The sequence below is a fragment of the Oncorhynchus gorbuscha genome, linkage group LG22, assembly GCF_021184085.1.
Source record: "Oncorhynchus gorbuscha isolate QuinsamMale2020 ecotype Even-year linkage group LG22, OgorEven_v1.0, whole genome shotgun sequence".
NCBI lineage: Eukaryota > Metazoa > Chordata > Actinopteri > Salmoniformes > Salmonidae > Oncorhynchus > Oncorhynchus gorbuscha.
In genome coordinates this window covers 23,920,656-23,943,778 of record NC_060194.1, presented here as the reverse complement: position 1 = coordinate 23,943,778, position 23,123 = coordinate 23,920,656, and the positions used below count along the sequence as shown (strand labels likewise).

The 23,123-nt window shown below is 42.2% G+C and overlaps 2 protein-coding genes across 3 annotated transcripts in view; both read right to left on the bottom strand.

Annotated features, from left to right (window-relative positions):
- Positions 1-7,493, bottom strand: part of LOC124009393 (vesicular, overexpressed in cancer, prosurvival protein 1-like) — a 28,460-nt gene extending 20,967 nt beyond the window's left edge. Inside the window, exons 1-2 of the mRNA XM_046321187.1 lie at positions 7,064-7,493; positions 4,028-4,086 (exon numbers count right to left, since the gene is read on the bottom strand). Of these exons, the coding sequence (XP_046177143.1) occupies positions 4,028-4,086; positions 7,064-7,111 (107 nt within the window). The 5' untranslated portion in view covers positions 7,112-7,493. The remainder of the gene's footprint in view (positions 1-4,027; positions 4,087-7,063) is intronic.
- A 6,330-nt stretch (positions 7,494-13,823) lies between these two features.
- Positions 13,824-23,120, bottom strand: blvra (biliverdin reductase A). Of its 2 annotated transcripts, none has more exons than XM_046320994.1 (7): positions 22,966-23,120; positions 20,382-20,502; positions 18,522-18,641; positions 17,225-17,322; positions 16,950-17,057; positions 15,800-15,968; positions 13,824-15,610 (listed from the first exon to the last, which is right to left on the bottom strand). In XM_046320994.1, exons 1-7 carry the CDS (start codon positions 23,078-23,080, stop codon positions 15,331-15,333), a joined length of 1,011 nt encoding a protein of 336 aa, XP_046176950.1. In that variant the 5' UTR covers positions 23,081-23,120; the 3' UTR covers positions 13,824-15,330. The 2 variants fall into 2 exon arrangements, with proteins under 2 accessions (XP_046176950.1, XP_046176951.1); XM_046320995.1 differs by having other exon boundaries at positions 22,970-23,107.
- Between the last annotated feature and the right edge of the window lie 3 nt (positions 23,121-23,123).

The following is a 23,123-nucleotide window of genomic DNA, read 5'->3' as shown; positions in this document are numbered from 1 at the left end:
AGATGACAAACACTCTGCAGTCTAAGGTGAATATTAAGTAAACTATTGAGGGAGCACTAGAATTTGTTCCAATTTCATTTCAGTTTGTCTTGAGTCCCTGAGCTGAAGTTGGATATCTACAGTTGAAGTCGGAAGTTTACATACACTTAGGTTGGAGTCATTAAAACTTATTTTTCAACCACTCCATGAATTCCTTGTTAACAAACTATAGTTTTGGCAAGTCGGTTAGGACATCTACTTTGTGCATGACACAAGTAATTTTTTCAAAAATGGTTTACACAGAGATGATTTCACTTATAATTCACTGTATCACAATTCCAGTGGGTCAGAAGTTTACATACACTAAGTTGACTGTGCCTTTAAACAGCTTGGAAAATGCCAGAAAATGATGTCATGGCTTTAGAAGCTTCTGATAGGCTAATTGACATCATTTGAGTCAATTGGAGGTGACCCGTGGATGTATTTCAAGGCCTACCTTCAAACTCTGTGCTTCTTGGCTTGACATCATGGAAAAATCTAAAGAAATCAGCCAAGACCTCAGAAAAAAAATTGTAGACCACAAGTCTGGTTCATCCTTGGGAGCAAATTCCAAATGCTTGAAGGTACCACGTTCATCTGTACAAACAACAGTACGCAAGTCTAAACACCATGGGACCACGCAGCCGTCATACCGCTCAGGAAGGAGACGCGTTCTGTCTCCTAGAGATGAACATACTTTGGTGCGAAAAGTGCAAATCAATCCCAGAACAACAGCAAATGACCCTGTGAAGATGCTGGAGGAAACAGGTACAAAGGTATCTATATCCACAGTAAAAACAAGTCCTATGTCGACATAAACTGAAAGGCCGCTCAGCAAGCAAGAAGCCACTGCTCCAAAACCGCCATAAAAAAAAGCCAGACTACGGTTTGCAACTGCACATGGGGACAAAGATCGTACTTTTGGAGAAATGTCCTCTTGTCTGATGAAACAAAAATATAACTGTTTGGCCATAATGACCATCGTTATGTTTGGAGGAAAAAGTGGGAGGCTTGCAAGCCGAAGAACACCATCCCAACCTTGAAGCACGGGGGTGGCAGCATCATGTTGTGGGGGTGCTTTGCTGCAGGAGGGACTGGTGCACTTCACAAAATAGATGGCATCATGAGGGATGAAAATTATGTGGATATATTGAATCAACATCTCAAGACATCAATCAGGAAGTTAAAGCTTGGTCGCAAATGGGTCTTCCAAATGGACATTGACCCAAGCATACTTCCAAATTTGTGGCAAAATGGCTTAAGGACAACAAAGTCAAGGTATTGGAGTGGCCATCACAAAGCCCTGACCTCAATCCCATAGAAGATTTGTGGGCAGAAATGAAAAAGCTTGTACGACCAAGGAGGCATACAAACCTGACTCAGTTACACCAGCTCTGTCAGGAGGAATGGGCCAAAATCACCGTGGCTGTTCTTTGCTGCAGTGTCTCTGCCAAGTTAGCTGGTCATCCCGGTGTTCGAGGCACTCTTGCGTCTATTCGCCAGCGCTTTTGGTGGCCGACTGGCTTATTGTGGGAAGATTGTGGAAGGCTACCTGACACGTTTGACCCAAGTTACACAATTTAAAGGCAATGCTACCAAATACTAATTGAGTGTATGTAAACTTCTGACCCACTGGGAACGTGATGAAAGAAATAAAAGCTGAAATAAATCATTCTCTCTACTATTATTCTGATATTTCACATTCTTAAAATAAAGTGGTGATCCTAATTGACCTAAGACAGGGATTTTGTACTAGGATTAAATGTCAGCAATTGTGAAAAACTGAGTTTAAATGTATTCGGCTAAGGTGTATGTAAACTTCTGACTTCCGACTGATCAATTGTCAGCATCTGTATGCAGGAGAGCTGATGATGAATGGCTCTCATTGTGATGCCTTTATTTGTATGGTAGGTTCAACAGAACCAAGAGTTTTCAAGTCTTTGTTCCATTGAACATGCCATGTAAATAAAGGCATTTTAATTAATGATATGAAGAGTGCCTTGGTCCTCCTTTCTCTTTGATGATTTAAAAAAAAAACGTTTTACCAAAGAACACCTATCTACAAAGACCTACTATTGTTTACCCTAGCAGCACTTCCCTTCCTTTTTTTGCTACATGCTCTCATTGTGACTTGACTACTCTACACACACACACGCAGGCACGCACGCACGCGCGCACACACACACAAAATGTTTTATACGTTAAATATAGGAACCTTTAGGTAAGAATGAAGCATACTTAGTCATTGAAGTAAGTAGAAACTCATTCATTTTAACAAATGACTTTTATAGTTTTTTCTATGTCGATGGGGCAGTGCTTATTGTGTGAGGCAGAGACGTGATTTGGCAGTACCAGGCTTCAGATCTGCAATGCGCAGAGAGCCGCGGTATCTGATGTTTTTCAAGGGCAGATAGCAGTTTCAGTTTTAAACATAGAAGAGATATGATCTATGGCATCATTACAGATTTCAGAGAAATGTTCATCATCCACTGATCTGCACTGCACATCCAAATCCTCTAGCTAAATCGACGGCAATCCACTTCCATGACAAATCCTCCACAACATTGGAAATACTCCCTCTCCTTCTGTCAGTATTTTGTACTGCATTTTAAAACCAGCAGTACTATAAGTGTGAGAGCTGAATTTCCGGCTTTCGGCATTAAGGCCATCCATTACACAAGTCATTAGCAGCACACCGCTAGGAGAGGGCACAGAGCTGAGCCAGCATTCTCTTAATAGTGCACTATTTCAATTCCACAGTCGCCCTGCAATATACTGTATTTCATTAGATCTGTGTGTGCACTATTTTACAGAGGCAATTCAATCCAAATCCCCCAGTCACTGCAGCATACTAACTCCCAGCAATGCTCTCCTCTCTCTCCTACCATAACTCCAACTCCATCCTTAGGCTTTACATTTTTTATAACTCCTACTGATGCACCACCACTGTAGTGCATTTTTAAAAGCTCCTCATACATTGAACATGAGGCCTTTCTAAAAAAGCAAGTGGTAGAATTCTGCAGCCAGCCTCGTGGCTAACATGTTTTTAGAATTGCAAAGACTCTGTCTGAAGACTAATTATTAGCCCATTAGTTCAATGATTTAGATAGAAGTCAAAGAGCTTCTCCAATGTGATGTCTCAACCCAGTGGATGCTGTGTAGTCTCAAAAACCAGACCCTCGGCAACACAGTGACTATGGTCTGGTTTCATTGATGGAGTTCTTAGGCATAGAGGAACTACGTCACAGCCTACGTCACTACCTTTCCACTTAAATAAAATACTAAATAGTAGCTAGCAAGATGGAGATCACAAAGCTTATGTATAATGAGTGCATTTCGCAAGTGGCTAGTTTGCATCAACTACCTTAACTAAAACCACTGCAAAGGTTTTGTCTGCAAACTTTGGTTTTGAATCCCGACATTCTGGCATATCTGCCTGGTGATTTGCTGGGAGTCCCCAGATTTTTTTCACCTTATCAATGTAGGCAGTGACGTAGGTATTCTCCACCAAAAGAGTCCATCCTAGAAGCCAAACCCTAATCACTGTGATGCCTAGGGTCAGGTCCTCGAGACGAGATGCTGTGTGGGATTTGATGATTGGATTTGGAAAAGCTACCGCTTATTCATTATTTCCCTTCGTCGCTTCGACGGCATGCTTTTTGAATGACTGCCAAAATGAGTCTGCTATGATAGTGGAGTGAGTCAAAGGCTGGTATTGACTCATAATAACGTTACCAACCTGGGTTATTTCTCTGTATTCATCCACATCCAGGGACCATTTCCTTTAACCAAACACCACCCGGCCTTCAAACAAGCCAGAGGGAATCAATAGACTGCCCTCTTTAAATTCACATACAGTTTCATCTGAATGGCAGAAGGTTGAAAACAAATAAATATGTCTTATACAATATTAATGCCTTACTATTAACCATTATACAGTATGCTGCAATGTAATTTTGTCTGTGTCCAGATGAATTATGTTACCCATGTGCATGTGCAATATACTTACATGAAATAGATTGGGTAGCCTCCTTCAAAATACCAGCAGTACTTCTTGGAAGCTGTGCACTGTATATGAGAAGAGGAAAACTGGTCATTGATTTATAGTTGCTGGTAGGAAATCAAAGACCAATCTCAGAGGGGAAAATGAAGCATCATGATAAAATCATCTTGAAAGGCAGATAAGAAATTAGAGAACATGTTGAATGGCCATTGTGTTGGGCATGTAAACATGTCAACCATGTGACTTCCTTGTAGTTGAATTTCTCTGTGATGTGCCAAATGTGACCACCAAACAGGACTTGGTTGTCTTGTCATAAACATTGGTATTATAAATATCACTTACTTAAGCAAAGTTCATATTTTATGAACCAAACTTCTATTTCATGCTCTATGTTCAGAGGCCAACTCAAGATGATTGTGAACCGCTGACTGCAAAGTCCAGACGAGACCAGAACCCACTCTGCACACATACAATGCAGCCTCTGTCAGACCAGGCCCAGGGCTTTGTGTATAACAAGCCTCTAAATGAGATACTGGAGAAAAACAGGCTGTGGACTCACTATTACTGCCCTCACTGGGCATAATCACAAGCTATTCCACTGTGTTCTTTTCTGAGGCTCTGGCTTGTATGATGATGAGACGTCCACTTTGTTTGATGTCTTTCCATCACCATTTAAGGCATGTGTGACCTGTTAGGCGAGCCAGCTAGCATTGGCCCTTGTTTAATGGGAGTAATTGTGGGAAACACTCCAGCGTTTTTTCCACACCAGCCTGCAAGGTGGATGTTTGTGTCCACGTTCAATTGCAGCTAGCAGGGTGTCCCTTCCAAATACAGTCATGGCAGGGGGACACAAAGGCAGCCCCTGAGCAGGACTGGAGCCTGCCTTTGTGGTCACGGAAAGGACCACAAAGAGCTGTTTGTCACTGCTTCATCTCAGTGACAATTAACAATAGTTAGCAGAGGAAGAGCTGCCGTGTGTGTGTCTGTGTGTGTGTGTGTGCGTGTGCGTGTGCGTGTGCGTGTGCGTGTGCGTGTGTGTGTGTGTGTGTGTGTGTGTGTGTGTGTGTGTGTGTGTGTGTGTGTGTGTGTGTGTGTGTGTGTGTGTGTGTGTGTGTGTGTGTGTGTGTGTGTGTGTGTGTGTGTGTGTGTGTGTGTCAGTGGAGGCTCCTCAGAGGAGGAAGGGGAAGACCATCCGACTCAGCGAATTTCAGAATAATAAGATTGTGAAACATTAAAAAAGGTGATTGTTTTTAGATAAAACTATACTAAATATATTTATGTAACCAAATAATTGATCAAAACACACTGTTTTGCCATAAAGGTCTACAGTAGTCTCAGCAGCACTCTTTAGGCTAGCACAATGGTGTAGCCAGGGGAGAACTAGCTTCTGTCCTCCTCTGAGTACATTGACTTCAATACAAAACCTAGGAGGCTCATGGTTCTCAAACCCTTCCATAGACTTACACAGTAATTATGACAACTTCCGGAGGGCGTCCTCCAACCTATCAGAGCTCTTGCAGCATGAGCTGACATGTTGTCCACCCAATCAAAGGATCAGAGAATTCATCTAGTTCTGAAAGCATAAGCTACAGCTAGATAGCACTGCAGTGTATAAAATGTGGTGAGTTGTTGACTCAAAGAGAGAGAAATACAATAGTTGAACAGTTTTGAATAAATAAATAATTTTCAAAATTAAGGAGAAGCAAGAGAGAGAAAGAGAGTTAACTATATTTCACAGTATATATTTTTTCACTTTCACTTACTTAGCTAGCGTCAAATGCATATCTCATTTAGCCTACTCAAACACCCGGCTCAAACAGGTTTGGATGCTATGTTAGCTAGCTGGCTATGGGTATCCAACACTGGAACTCTTCCAAGTTAAGGTACGTTTTGGTTTTATTAATTTATTACCACCAGGGCCCACCGTTGTAACTGCTAAAGTGCTTGCTGCTGACTACACTGTACTGCATGATTGTAGTGGTTTACTAAAGTGTTTGTTCTAGTAGCTATGTTGACTATGACGTGACAATGATGTAGGCTGTGTGTAGCGGATAGTGGTCATGATATGAAGGTTTGGCTTGGAAAGGTTTCTTCACCTAGATAGATGGAATTATATATACAAGAAGCTGTTTGTATGTGGTTGCTATGAAAATGAATTGAATTTGTGCATGATCAGGGGTGTTTTCATTGTGCCTTTTCTGTTGAAAAACTTTTCTTAAACAGAAGCAAACATAACGAAACATGTATAACCATATCTGAATTTGTCCACTCAAAACTCTTGTTTGCAGATGTTGGACTATTGATTACACCCTAGATCAGCTTGGTGCACGCAACAGTGTGCAAGGCGGCATTGAATGTGGCACTGTCTGTCACCTTGATTAGTCAAAATTCTCTCCACCCGAATTACCTACATTGTAAACTTTCATTCATATGCTAGGTTGTAGCAAACTCATGAAAATGTGAATATCATGTAGTAGCCTAAACCTATCGATGTTACATTGAGCTGGGTGAATGGAATATGAATGACAGTCATCCGATATGCTGTAATAGGACATGTTCATGAAACAAAAATCATCCTTCCTCATCTTAAACGTCACCAACCACCACTGGTGTGTGTTGTCTCTTATTTGATGGAACCAAATGATCAGCGGCAAGACAAGGCCAAATGAATGCATATTGTGGTATGACTGATCCAGGCTGATGTAAATATGAGCCCAGTAAGATTGTTATGAATGCGGAATTTTTCAAAAGAATGTTTCATTTCAAGAACATAAAATAGATCTTAATACATTACTACAGAATATCCTTCGATATACCACTAACTTATGTAACCTTACATAACTGCCTAACTTTCATACGCCTTAATAGTTTTCAATAGCCTACAATTTCTGCAGCAGCAAGGCACATTGTTATGTTGACATTCAATAAACCCCAGGGCTTTAATTCATATTTGAGAGACCAACGAGTCAGAAGCAAAAAGAGGGCAATAATTCTTCACTTTCATATTGATTGAATTACTGACTATAAATATCTGATACTCACCTCATCCACTAACCAAAACAGAAATAGGATTCCACACAGAACTGCCATAATTCACGAGATGTCAACACCGGACAGTAGCCTTGTTCACCTAAACACCGTGATAATCCAAAATTCATCAGACATAGAAATCATTCTTTGTCCATCTCGTCGCATAGTGCGTTTGCAGTTTGGCGAGCCACGGGCCACGACTGTTCTATGTTTATTTTGCGCTGTCAATCCGTGCCATTGGTTGGTGCGGCTTCAAACAGTCAAGCAATCGGAGCTGATCTGTTCTTCACAGTTGAGTTCGTCACTGGCAATTAGCTTTAGCATCAAATCGTATTGTACATATTATTTTTACAAACGTACGTGTTTTCCCTCTGCACACATACGCGTAAAGATGATCATAATCCACACGACACGCCCCTACAGTATCCCTAGGAACACTGCACTCACGGACGCAGAAGCAGTGCTTGAAAGCGCTCGCAGACCATTCATTCAGAACATATTTTTTTTAACCCATGACAGGCTATGACTCCACACTGTCACTTCTGTGTAACAACATTTAGATCACACAAATCATATGAAGTATGCAACGCAATGCTATAGAGCCCTCAAACTTAACTCCGGACCTCAAAGCCAGTTCGCTTTTTATTTGTTCTCTTCTTATCAGGAGCTGATTTAGACCTGGGACAGACAACCAGCAGGCTCGGGACCTTGTAGGGAAAGAGTTGAATACCCCTGCTATAGAGGTTTTGTCATTTGTAAGAGTAATGAGTAATGAATGCAGGATGTAATACATGAATATATTTTCTGATCTTATTGGTGTGGGTGTGTCTAAATGTTGTCTACATGTTGTCTAAATGTTTCATGAGTAGCCCACAGTGTTCTCTCTGATCGCCATCAGTTACTCTCTGTGAGTCTCACAACAGAAGTAGATAGCACAGGCAGGAGCAACACTCATGTCCATCGCCTGGCAACCATATATCCTTCAGTTCAGACCAGTATCTTGGCCCTGTGTCCGGGTTGCAACAGCTTGTGTGCTTGTGAAACATCAATACAGAATAGTTCTCATGCATGCCTCTACAATGCTTTATTATTGGTGGTTGCCTGCCTGAAATCTTAAGCTGTCAATCGGTGTGGCTTCAAACAGTCAAGCAATTGGAGCTGATCTGTTCTTCACAGTTGAGATTGTCACTGGCAAAGTCATTTCCGGGCAAGAGTGTCTGCTGGCATCATGCTTGATGAGTATACAGTGTTTACTCATTAGGTGTGCTTGCTGAAGGCAAAGCACAACTCTAGATTTCTTACATAGTCATATTATTATTATATTTCTTTAGCCAGCTCTAGAGGTTAAATCTCTGGAGTTTAAATATTTAAGACTGCCCCAACTCAGATTGCTTGAGGATTTTTTTTAGAGAATTTATACTTTTTGAACTATAACAATATTTAAATTATCTCCCAATGCATTTCAATGGCAAAAAAAGGCCTATAGACTTGAATGGTCAAAAGAAAGCTACAATTCTAGACCTTTCTCATACACGGTTTAAGCTGTCAAAATCAAACCCACATTGAGAAGATGTTCAGACTGGCCCAACTTAGATTTCTTGTCAAAGGATATATGATACTATGTATATCTTTGGAACTATACATTTTAAATTGGCATAAATTAACATGGGTTTGAATGAGAACCATAGGAATAAAGTGATTGCTATTCTAAATGGCCCTAACTTCAAATTCTCTAAAACCAGAATGAGACAAAATAATATGAGAATATTGTTCCTACTGGAAGATGAGGAAAAATGAGACCTTTCCAGCTACGTGATCATGCCGATATCGGAGGAGCCTGACATTGATGTAAGATCTGGAGCGATGCCACCGGATCAGCTTGAAACAGAAGAACGTTAAATATCATTGTATGGTCATCTTTAAGCTGTGGAACTATAAGACCAAAGTCAACATTCTGAAGGCACAGGAGGGAAAGGAAATCAAAATCCATGGTCAGTCCATTCGATTCTTCCAGGACCTGTCTGCTAAACTGAGGAAAAAACACAAGAGATTCATTCCGATCAGACAGTCACTGGAGGAAAAAGGTATCAAGTCTCAACTCCGATTCATGACAGTACTATGGGTATGAAAGGGAACACATAAAAAGCGACAAGTATACTTGGCTACATACAGTGATTCCCAAGACCAGCTTATCGTAAATTGAGACAATATGTGAGTGGGTGTATGTATGAGTGGGTGTATGTGTAGGTGGTGTATGTGCATATGAATGGGAGAGTGAAGGGGGGTGAATATGAATATGTGTAGGAGGGCGGGCGGGAGAGAATGGGTGTGCGGAGGTATAGGGTGTATGTTGTGTGTGATTGAAGGAGAATGGATAAGTAAATGTATAGAGGGGTGTAAATGTGTCTGAGAAGAATGGGGGGGGGGGGAGACGGAGGTTGGGATAAACTAGGCCTGGGTGGGTAAGAGAGGGCAAGGATGGGAGGTGGTGATAATCTTGGCTTGTGGGAGCAAGGGTTTGTAAGGATGGGTGGCTGGTACTACATAGCTATATGGGATTGTTTTAAGAAATATATATGTACTGTATAAAAAATGTTGGATTACAAATGATTTTTGGCCTTACTGCCCATGCAAACGCATTGAATGACAGATTCACTACATGGAACAACAGACAGTCCCCCCCAAAAAAATCTGAAGGAAGTTTGTTCGGAAGAGTCTGTTCTATATCTGAGAGAAATAAGAAAGATTAGGAAACACTTTTTCATTATTATTTTTTACATGTATTTAACTTCTTCTTTTTGGCACTAAACAGTCTCTATATATACTTCCATCCATTTTTTCACCGGTACTGGGGGAGCTTCAGACCAGTCTAGTGAGGCCTGTGAGCATCCTACAGCAAAACAACAAACACGTGTGTGTTCGTGAGTCTCACCTGTCATTTTGGAGTCACTTTTATTATGTATTAGAATATGTTTCTAAATATTTCTTCATTACTGTGGATGCTATCATGATTACGGATAATCCTGAATGAATTGGGAATAATGATGAGTGAGAAGTTACAGACCCACAAATATCATACCCCCAAGACATGCTAACCTCTCACCATTACAATAACAGGGGAAGTTAGCATTTTTGGGGGGTATGATATTTGTGCTTCTGTAACTTTCTCACTCATCATTATAAACGATTCATTCAGGACTTTCTGTAATCATGGTAGCATTCACATTAATGTAATTAAGTCGCTCTGGATAAGAGCGTCTGCTAAATGACTTAAATGTAAATGTAAATGTAATGTGGAAGTGTTTGGAAACATTTTATTCTTATTTACAATAAAAGTGACTCTAAAATGACACAATACATTATTTACCATTCATTTCTATTGGGCACAAAATAATCTGAAACACAACCAAGACAAACAGCAAATGAATCCAACAAATGTGTAGAGTCATTGCGTGCTATGAATATGGGACCAAATACTTCACTTTTTACTACTTTAATACACATACCGTATAAGTGAATTTGTCCCAATACTTTTGCTGCCTTAAAATGGGGAGACTATGTACAAAATGTGCTGTAATTGCTAAACTATTCACACGATACGGATAAAAATACCCTCAAATTAAAGCTGACTGTCTCCCAAATTTTGTGATATCCAATTGTGATCTTGTCAAGTCTCAATCTTCGCCTCTTCTGAGGAGTTGCAGTAATGAGACAAGATCGTAATCACAAAATTGGGCAAATGTAAAAAAAAAAAAAAAAGGTACAGTAGGGTTGTGGATCAGAAAACCAGTCAGTATCTGGTGTGACCACCATTTGCCTCATGCAGCGTGACACATCTCCTTCACGTAGAGCTGATCAGACTGTTGATGGTGGCCTGTGGAATGTTGTCCTACTCTTCTTCAATGGCTGTGAGAAGTTGCTGAATATTGGTGGGAACTGGAACATGCTGTTGTAATCCACACCAAGTGAAATCACTGCAACACTTAAGCTGCAGTCAGGTTCAGAATAGGTGGAAAGAAACAAGTTAGAAATGTGTTCGTTTCAAAAACTAAAAGCATTATATTTGGGACAAATCATTCACTAAACCCTAAACCTCAACAAAATCTTGTAACGAATAATGTGGCAATTGAGCAAGTTGAGGAGACTAAACCATGGATTCTAAACTGTCATGGTCAAAACATATTGATGCAACAGTAGCTAAGACGGGGGCCGGTCTGTCCATAATAAAGTGCAGCTCTGCCTTCTAATCAACGCTATCAACAAGGCAGGTCCTACAGGCCCTAGTTTTGTTGCAACTGGACTACTGTCCAGTCGTGTGGTCAGGTGCCACAAAGAGGGATTTAGGAAAATTACAATTGGCCCAGAACAGGGCAGCACGGCTGGCCCTTGAATGTACATGGAGAGCTAACATGAATAATACATATGTCAATCTCTCCTGACTCAAAATAGAGGAGAGATTGACTTCATCACCACTTTTTGTTGTGGGAAGTATTGACATGTTGTATGCACCGAGCTGTCTGTTTAAACTACTAAAGCAGCAGCTAATGGGGATTCATAATAAATACAAAACCTTCTCAGACCTTCTAACCCTCGCAAGGCTGCAGGCCCAGACGGCATCCCCGCTTGCGTCCTCAGAGCATGCGCAGACCAGCTGGCTGGTGTGTTTACGGACATATTCAATCAATCCTTATCCCAGTCTGTTGTTCCCACATGCTTCAAGAGGGCCACCATTGTTCCTGTTCCCAAGAAAGCTAAGGTAACTGAGCTAAACGACTACGGCCCCGTAGCACTCACTTCCGTCATCATGAACTGCTTTGAGAGACTAGTCAAGGACCATATCACCTCAACCCTACCTGACACCCTAAACCCACTCCAATATGCTTACCGCCCCAATAGGTCCACTGATGACGCAGTCGCCATCACACTGCACACTGCCCTAACCCATCGGGACAAGAGGAATACCTATGTAAGATTACTGTTCATCGATTACAACTCAGCATTTAACACCATAGTACCCTCCAAACTCGTCATTAAGCTCGAAACCCTGGGTTTCAACCCCGCCCTGTGCAACTGGGTCCTGGACTTCCTGACGGGCCGCCCCCCAGGTGGTGAGGGTAGGTAACAACATCTCCACCCCGCTGATCCTCAAAACTGGGTCCCCACAAGGGTGCGTTCTCAGCCCTCTCCTGTACTCCCTGTTCACCCACGACTGCGTGGCCATGCACGCCTCCAACTCAGTCATCAAGTTTGCAGACGACACTACAGTGGTAGGCTTGATTACCAACAACAATGAGATGGCCTACAGGGAGGAGGTGAGGCCTTCGGAGTGTGGTGTCAGGAAAATAACCTCACACTCAACGTCAACAAAACAAATGAGATGATTGTGGGCTTCAGGAAACAGCAGAGGGAGCAGCCCCCTATCTACATTGACGGGACAGTAGTGGAGAGGGTGGAAAGTTTTAAGTTCCTCGGTTTACATATCACGGACAAACTGAAATGGTCCACCCACACAGACAGCATGGTGAAGAAGGCGCAGCAGCGCCTCTTCAACCTCAGGAGGCTGAAGAATTTGGCTTGTCACCAAAAACACTCACAAACTTTTACAGATGCACAATCGAGAGCATCCTGTCGGGCTGTATCACCGCCTGGTACGGCAGCTGCTCCGATGATAACCGGAATGCTCTCCAGAGGGAAGTGAGGTCTGCACAACGCATCACAAGGGGCAAACTACCTGCCCTACAGGACACCTACACCACCTGATGTCACAGGAAGGCCAAAAAGATCATCAAGGACAACAACCAACCGAGCCATGGCATGTTCACCCCGCTATCATCCAGAAGGTGAGGTCAGTACAGGTGTATCAAAGCAGGGACCGAGAGACTGACATTGAGTGGCTGCTGCCAACATACTGACTCAACTCTAGCCACTTTAATAATGGAAAAATTGATGTAATAAATGTATCACTAGCCACTTTAAACAATGCCACTTTATATGTTTACATACCCTACATTACTCATCTCATATGTATATATTGTACGCTATACCATCTACTGCATCTTGGCTATGCCATTCGGCCATGACTCATTCATATATTTTTATGTACATATTCGTATTCATTCCTTTACACTTGGGTGTATAATATAGTTGTTGTGAAATTGTTAGGTTAGATTACTTGTTAGATATTACTGCATGGTCGTAACTAGAAGCACAAGCATTTCGCTACACTTGCATTAACATCGGCTAACCATGTGTATGTGACAAATAGCATTTGATTTGATTCTCCCCTACCAACCTACACGTGCACTCCTGTGTGAATCACAGCAGGCCACCTTGTCATCCCCATGGCAAAGCTTGGGCGGCAGGGCCTTCTCCAGGGTCGCTCCTCCCTCCAGCAATCTGTGGTTCTAAGTCCATCACCATCTTTCAGTCAATCCCGAAGCCCCACCGCTTTGACAAAGCCTATCCTTAATCCCCCCCACACACACACAAAGAAATACACTACTCTCTTCACCATACTGAGCATCACCTAACCCAAAGCCTTACCCTAAACTGTGTTCGTATCCAAATCCCAACCCTACATCACACTCTATCCCTTTCTTGAGCCCACCCCCCTCTTTATTCATGTTCTTGTTTAGTCTGATGTTTTGACTCCTGTTAATCTGTTTGTTTTTGTAGTGACTTTGGGTCCTTGAAAAGCGCTCTGTAAGTATGTACTATTATGGCACACGGTGACTATTTCATCAAGCATGGAAAAGCCAGAATCATACAGGAAGATGATCAATCAGGCACACTTTATTAATATGGATACCAGCAAATTATGAATCGTACAGCAAACTATACCATTACAATACACTCAAAACATGTAAACATTCAGGCATTATAATCCAATATAACAGCACAATTCTCCCTCCTCAACTGATCCCTATAAATTGCTAATAACACTACAGTGACACCCAGTTAAGTGTCACTGGGTAGTGTGTACTTGTGTGACACGGGATGGAACCATAGATATCATTAGATGGGACTGACATGGATGTTAACAATCGAGGGAAATGAGCAGGCCAATAAGGCACCAATTCAGTCTGTCAGCATCCCGGAATTAAATACAACACTAATTTGGAGACCATTGAAATACTGGTTTCTGTTGTGGCCCCATTCAGAGGGATAGTCACTGGGGAGACAAAGAACAGGAGGACTTATTCTACCATCGAATTGCAACCTTAAGACTTTTTGGAGTGTACAGTTCAAGTTTTCACATACTCTTTTTTGTGTTTGTCTTTTAAGTTTCATCACCATCAGCCATGCAAAATTAGTTTTGAAACAGAGAGAAAAGGGGAAGGGAAGCTTGTTGCAAGAACAATCACAAGAGTGATTTATTTAGTGCTAACACCAGGGAAGTGTTTTCAGCCCTGGCGTCACGTCTTTGTAAATGCAAATGGTGCTTTATGGTTGAATAAATAGAATAAAGCAACACTGTCAATTTGTCAACACATGACAATACACTCCCTCTCCAAGGGATGAACATTAATCAAATAATACTTTAAAACAGATGTGCCAATTGCAGTCTAACAACATTTGGACAACTGAAGTTGCAGTGTAAATAACACACTTTCACCTGCCAGAGCTATCTAAATATTAATCCGTGCCATATTTAGCTGAGGTATCAGGCAAACACCTATTGTAGAGAGTGAATGATTTGAACATGCAAGGATCAGTATGACACTGTTTTGCTTTCCACTTCTGAGTGCACGGTAGCTAAACAACATAAGCCAACAAATGTCATAAGATAAATAAGTAATGAACATATAAAAGCACCACCAGCTAATGCTAAAACATCATGAGCTGTGTTCAACCACCAGAATGTTATAGTACATGTAATGTAGATTCACTTGAATAAGTGACACAATGCAAACATCAAACTATTAATGGACCTTTTATCAATGTGAAGATGTAGTACATATGAGGTCTGTTGTGAGTAACAGCCTAACCCTAATATAATAAGCTGACATGCCTTAGAGACCTATCTGTTTCTGAAAGGCATCGCACATCTCCTTTCCCTCATTTATGAATAAAATCCCTTAACATTGCAAAGACGTTACGAGTGCGTCTGTCAGTAGTTCAGCAGGTTACGCTTATTTATGACCGGATCTTGTGCGCTTGGACATCTACCAGTAGGCTGAGAAGAAAAAAAAACATAATTTCTAGAAAACCTGGGAATTTTGGAAAAGTTACTGTAACTTTGCTGGGGCCCCCCGGTAGGCTGGGACCCCACTGTGTCTCTAGGCGTCCTGGGCTGATCCCTGGCCTTGCTGGCTCAGCTGCTGGATGCGGTCGGCCAGCTCCAGACAGTGGAGGACCCTGTGGCGTTCGGCATGGAGCTGGTCACGGGGAACCTGGCCCAGAAGCTTCTGACTGAAGAGCACCAGGTCCTGCATGAAGAGACCCACCGGCTCCCTGGCAGCCGGGGGAAGCTGGGTCATGGTGCATGAGTCAAAGCGGAAGTTGATATTCTTCACTCTGGGCAGGCCAGGACCCCGCTCCTCAATCCATGTGAGAGGCCTGTATTAAAACCATAAGATGTTACAAGGAGGTTATAGTTAAACCAAAGTTTCAGGGCTGGACTACCAGTATTTTCTTTAGATGTAATAAAGGCAATTATGTTTGAGGCTGGCTGAATAGCTAGGTTTGAGGTGTTGTGAAGGATACGTTATCTGATATTATTACTTGATTCTAATGTACAGTACATACTTCTGCTCTTTAGTCATGAGTTGAGTGGTCATCTTCATGTACTTATTCTCCTGGTCTTCCTCCATGCTGGCAGCGGTGACAGACAGCTCTCCAAACAGATCCACCAGCCAGGTAAGCCGGGCGATGCCACTGAAAGCTGGAAACCCAAAGCCCGGCTTCAGAGGACCTCCTATCAGACAGCACACAGGAACACTACAGTCAGAAGTAGTTGTATAAAGGGACATGTAATCCATTGGCTCATTGTCAATCATCATCTGGTTACATTTAGGACTGGTTAGCACACATTTTGCATTGATTTTGTACTCATCACATTACAGGACATACACTGTTGTGGTGCGCATATATATATAACACCATAAAGCATAAAATTAACATGAACCATTGAAGTGAATTTCCCAAAATATACAGTTATATTTCATTTGGTGCTTGCTGCCTCCTACAGTCCAACTCCTAAAACTGCCCTGACTCAAATGTCAGACACTACTCCCTCTGGCTCTTCCACTCGCTCTCCGCTACGATTCTTAGTCAAAAGTCAGCCGCTATAAAATATTGTCTGTCATCTGAGGTTGTGTGGAGCGTTTCAAGTTGAGAACTATGATTTATTATTCAGTCACGGCTGCTTTAGGAGAAGCCCATTCATATGCATTAACTAACTTGTTCCCCAGCAGTGCTCTGATGAATAGAACAGTTAGTCCGCATCCCAAATGGCACCCCATTCACTATGTAGTACACTACCAATGACAATAGTGCACTATGTAGGGAATAGGGTGCTGTTTGACATGCACCTCTAGACTTCATCAATAACACCCTGCCGTATTTCACACCAGAGATCTGTCTGCCTGCCTCACTCCACAGGCTGGCTCTCTTTCACATCAACCTAAATGGGTGTACTGTGGAGACTGAGAAAACAACATTTTACAAGTCACTTTGATGGGAGCTATACTATATCAAAAGCTCTGGAATGAAATATTCATTCCGAACCCTGTGACCTGGACGATGTACATCAAATTGATACATGTTATGCAGTTATTTTCTGTAACAAGTATTGTATTTTAGGTGATGTATCAGTGTTGTATTTGAGGTGATGCCTCAGTGGTGCTGGGATTTTTGTGTATTTGTGCTTTACTCCCTGTCCCAGTCTGTCTCTCACCTGTGAAGTGAAGGGATCCTTCCTCCAGCTTTTTCCCTGCTATGTCCTTCTTCAGCTGCTTAAAGTCGGCTGTCAAGAGTTCTATGTGCTCCTCATGCAGGACCACTCCTAGGTACATAGTAGACATAGAACATTAAATACATAGGTGATCAATACTAGTTAAGATACGCGTCTACTACATCATCCCCATAATGTCATCAATACTTCACCATGTCTTCTCTATACACTTCGAATTAACCAAAATAAATCTCTCCCAATGATTATGTCCAGCTCACCTTTTTCCTGAGCCAGGTCCCAGAGGTCCACGGCAGTCTTGTGTGTCATGGCCATAGGATATTCCACACAGACATGCTTCCCAGCTTCCAGAAATGTCCTGTGCTCCATTAGAACATGCAAAATAGTATAGGATAATTGAGTTTGTTTGAGTAGCCAAGAAGGGTGTCAAAGAGACCTTGCTTCAACAGAACATTAGTACAAATTATGAAGACGATTTAAAAAGACTTCTGTACTAGGGAGATGCACAACTCAAATGTAACTTAATATCCCAAACTTCCCAGTAAGAGCCGTTGGTCAATGTTTCAATAACCCAGGGTGTTCAGAGTTTGGAAAACTTCACATTGACCACTCTTAAACTCCTTGTAACTTTCTCAAAAACATTCCAATTAAATTGACAACAAAAGAAGTTAATGAAGTATCCTGTATGACAAAGTCGTTCAAGAACATTTCAGCCCCCCCCCCCCTTTACTTTTCCTTTCCTTTACAGTATGAAGGACAGTACCTGCTGTTCCATTTAGACCGTTAGCCTGGAACTGTCTAGCAGTGAAACATGATGACAATGTTCTCAACACCCCTCATTAAGCAGCCTAAAATAACTCTCCATTCTTTAACAGCCCGTCTAAGCCTCTCTGTACACTCCTAACATTTAGCAGTGAGAGGGAGAGTAGAAAGCATCATTTAAGAGTGTGTTTTCGCTACAGTTTGCAGTCATAATGAGGGGCCCTTAGAGAGCAGTAGCCTTGGTCATGCTCTCCAGGGTTTGAGAGGTAGACATCAAACAGCTACACATATTGTAATCAGCTGTGGGAGAGGGAGGAGACTGCTCAGGATAATGTGAACGCCAGAGGAGCCCCCCGGGCGACATTTGTTGATACAGCTCCGGAACCGCCTCAGATGTTACCTGATCGATTTACAATGAAGCACCTATGAGGGTCAAGGACGATATCTTGAACAACTTGCTAAACTGTCGTGTTACTGTGTGTCCCAACGTTGTATAATACATAGCTTATAAACTGCAACTGTTAGACAGTTTGTCTGAGGGCCTGGTAAATGGACCAGGTTCAAAGAATGGTTAATTAACCTACAGACTGAGCCTCAGTGGAATGAGAAAGAAAAGCAACAGTGTACTGAAGCTTGACACGTGTTCCAGTGCTGACTCCTAGTGGTGATTTGTAACATGGTGAAACTATAGCTCTGTTGTGTAAGAGCACTTCAGACAGAAACAAAACTGACGGGGTGACTAAACAACTACCACAGAGGACCGTCAGAGACATGGGGTCAGTGAGAGAGTTTTACCTGATGTTTTCCTCATGCACAGCGTTTTCAGTGCAGACGAAGGCCACCTTTATGTCATCTCTCCTCAGGGCATCCTCGATAGTGATCTGTTTCACTCCCTGCTGCTCCTCTAGGGTCCTCCTATGGGAAGACAGCACTAGAGTTGTATTCAGTAGGGGAAAAGTGATTTGAAAAAACATGAACTTGTCAAGAGCACAGTTGAATTGTTCCGTTGTGTAAAGGTTTGCTACAGTGTGCACGACTCAGGCAACATGGTCATCCACACATCCCAGCTGCTGCCTCTATGATCGAGTACAGGACAGGTCAGTGATTATATATCACCATTAAACAAGATCACGTAATATGATTTTAATCGCTTCACTCTACAATATTGAAGTATTACAAAAGTTAAAAAGCGCACAGTGAAAAATGACAGGCGACTGACCTTGACTTCAGTGCTTATTTATTTCATATTTTCAGTGCAACAAAGGTCATTGCACTGCAAATATACACTGAGTGTACAAAACATTAAGAACCCCTGCTCTTTCCATGACAGACTGACCAGGTGAATGAAGGCGAAAGCTAGCTATGATCCCTTATTCATGTCACTTGTTAAATCCACTTCAATCAGTGTAGATGAAAGTGGGGGAAGACACGTTAAATAAGGATTTTTAAGCCTTGAGACATGGACAGCTTGGAGCATTTTTTCTCTCTCTCCTATTGAAAAAGCTACGGTCCGGTTGAAATATTATTGATTATTTATTGTAAAAACAACCCGAGGATTGATAATAAAAAACATTTAAAATGTTTCTACGAACTTTACGGATACTATTTGGAATTTTTGTCTGCTGGTCATGACATGCACGAGCCTGTAGATTTCTGAACAAAACACGCCAACCAAATGGAGGTTTTTGGATATAAAAATAATCTTTATCGAACAAAAGGAACATTTATTGTGTAACTGGGTGTCTCGTCAGTGCAAACATCCGAAGATCATCAAAGGTAAGCGATTCATTTTATTGCTTTTCTGACTTTCTGCTAGCTGTTTGTAATGTTTTGTCTGCTGAGAGAGATGTCCTAACATAAACGCTTGGATAGCTTTTGCTGTAAAGCTTTTTTGAAATCTGACACGCCAGGTGGATTAACAACAAGCTAAGCTGGTACTGCAGCGCCAGCTGTGCCATCAGAGTCCCTGGGTTCGCGCCCAGGCTCTGTCGTAACCGGCCGCGGCCGGGAGGTCCATGGGGCGACGCATAATTGGCCTAGCGTCGTCCGGGTTAGGGAGGGCTTGGTCGGTAGGGGTGTCCTTGTCTCATCGCGCACCAGCGACTCCTGTGGCGGGCCGGGCGCAGTGCGCGCTAACCAAGGTGGCCAGGTGCACGGTGTTTCCTCCGACACATTGGTGCGACTGGCTTCCGGGTTGGATGCGCGCTGTATTAAGAAGCAGTGCGGCTTGGTTGGGTTGTGTATCGTCTCTCCCAAGCCCGTACGGGAGTTGTAGCGATGAGACAAGATAGTAGCTACTACAACAATTGGATACCACGAAATTGGGGAGAAAAAGGGTTAAAATTTATTTTAATTTTTTTAAATAAAAAAAAAAAAACAAGCTAAGCTGTGTTTTGCTATATTGCACTTGTGATTTCATGAAAATTTAATATTTTTAGTAATTTTATTTGAATTTGTCGCTCTGCAATTCAGCGCATGTTGACGAAAATGATCCCGCTAAAGGGATGGGTGCGCCAAGAAGTTAATACTAGTTGTTCCTGCCAAAACCAGCACCTGGACACACTGCTGTGTTTCTATTTATTTCGTATATTGCAACCATTGTTTTTCTCTTGTTTTTTTACTGTCAGCAAACAATGAGATGTCTTGGTGCCTCACCTGGAAATGAAGCCTTTGACACTGAGCTTCTCAGCTGCACTGGAAGGCAGAGGGGCTAGCATGTCCCTGATCCTCACAAAGCCTGCTGTCCCGATGCCCACCACTACTGAACCAAACATGTCTGACAGCAGAGAGGAACAGGGAGTTGGGAAGGAAATGGTTGGAAAGAAACCAGTGTCTTGCTCCTTTCAATTCTGTCAAAGCCAACATACAGTGCATTCGGAAAGTATTCAGACCATTTGACTTTTCCTCATTTTGTTACAGTATAGGTGTTTAGAAATGTTTGCAAATGTATTAAAAATAAAAAACCTTATTTATTCAGACCCTTTGCTATGAGACTCGAAATTGAGATCAAGTGCATCCTGTTTCCATTGATCATCGTTGGGATGTTTCTAGAACTTGGAGTCCACCTGTGGTAAATTTGATTGATTGGAAATCATTTGGAAAGGCACACACCTGTCTATATAAAGGCACACACCTGTCTATATAAACCATGAGGTCGAAGGAATTGTCCGTAGAGCCCCGAGTTAGGATTGTGTAATGTCAGAACATTTCTGCATCATTTAAGGTCCCCAAGAACAGAGTGGCCCCATAATGATAAAGTGAAAACAGGTTTAGATATTTTAGCAAATGTATTAAATACAGAACTGAAATATCACATTTACATAAGTATTCAGACCCTTTATGCAGTACTTTGTTAAAGCACCTTTGGCAGCGAGTACAGGGTATGACGCTACAAACTTGGCACACCTGTATTTGGGGAATTTGTTCCCATCTTCTCTGCAGATCCTCTCAAGCTCTGTCAGGTTGGATGGGGAGCGTCGCTGCACAGCTATTTTCAGGTTCTCCAGAGATGTTCAATCTGGTTCACGTCAGGGACTTGTTCAGGGACTTGTCCCGAATACACTCCTGCGTTGTCTTGGCTGTGTGCTTAGGGTCGTTGTCCTGTTGGAAGATGAACCTTCGTCCCAGCCTGAGGTCCTGAGCGCTCTGGAGCAGGGATCAAGGATCTCTCTGTACTTTGCACCGTTCATCATTCCCTTGATCCAGACTAGTCTCCCAGTCCCTGTCACTGAAAAACATTCCCAGAGCATGATGCTGCCACCACCATGCTTCACCATAGGGATGGTGCCAGGTGTCCTCCAGACATAACGCTTGGCATTCAAGCGTTATGGCATTCTGGCCAAATATTTATTGGTTTCATGAGACCAGAGAATCCCCTTTAGGTGCCTTTTGGCAAACTCCAAGTGCGCTGTCATGTGCCTTTTACTGAGGAGTGGCTTCCGTCTGGCCACTCTACCATAAAGGCCTGATTGGTAGAGTGCAGCAGAGATGGGAGAACCTTCCAGAAGGACAACCATCGCCACAAAGGTACTCTGGAGCTCTGTCAGAGTGACCATTGGGTTCTTGGTCACCTCCCTGACCAAGGCCCTTCTGGTCAGCTCTAGGAAGTCTTGGTGGTTCCAAACTTCTTCCCTTTAAGAATGATGGAGACCACTGTGTTCTTGGGGACCTTCAATGCGGAAGAAATGTGTTGGTACCCTTCCCTAGATCTGTATCTCGACACAATCCTGACTCGGAGCTCTACGGACAATTCCTTCATTCAACCTCATGGCTTGGGTTTTTCTCTGGCATGCACGGTCAACTGTGGGACCTTATATAGACAGGTGTGTGCCTTTCGAAATCATGTCCGTTCAAATGAATTTACCACAGGTGGACTCTAATCAAGTTGTAGAAACATCTCAAGGATGATCAATGTAAAAGGGATGCACCTGAGTTCAATTGAGTCTCATAGCAAAGGGTCTAAATACCTATGTAAATATGTTTGTGTGTGTGTGTGTGTGTGTGTGTGTGTGTGTGTGTGTGTGTGTGTGTGTGTGTGTGTGTGTGTGTGTGTGTGTGTGTGTGTGTGTGTGTGTGTGTGTGTGTGTGTGTGTGTGAATACATTTGCAAACATTTCTAGAAACCTGTTTTCACTTGGTCATTATGGGGTATTGTGTGTAGATCGATGAGGGGAAATATATTTAATACATTTTAGAATAAGGATGTAACTTCACAAAATGTAGAAAAAGTCGAGGGGCCCGAAAACTTTCCGAATGCACTGTATTTCCAGGACGTATCTAAGGTCTTTGTGCAATGTACACAGTTGATGAAGGCTTCCTTCCTATCAGACCTAAAATGGTGCAGTGTAATAATGAGTACACTAACGTTAGCTATCATGGTGGGATGCCCCGCGACCCCGCGATAGCTATATACATCTCAAGGTATCCATATTGCAAATATATAAACTAGAACTAGGGTGGGGTGCTGCTCATTACAAATTACAAATGCAAATCATTACAAATAATAGGAACATTCGAGGTCTCCATTGATTTACACAAGTAACTTAAAAATTAGACAAGGAATTTCATAATTGACATGAAAATGGTAAGTCTATGTTCTGCATGACATCAAGAACAAATACAGTAACACACGTACAACTTCACGAATTCGCTGGAAACAATGCGCAATGCTGTCCTTGTTGAATGAGTTCCGCATTCAGCACTAATTAAAACTGGTTTACATACAAGCATGATGTCCTTACCTACTTTCTGTATTGCCCTCGACGACAGTAAATTGACGCAGATGACTCGCTTATGTGAATAAAATGCTACTGTCGAGCTCTTGTCGCTGTGATATAACTGTGTAACAACTTTCATAACACTTTTTTTTCAAGACAGCTTGCGTGTGACGTGTACATAG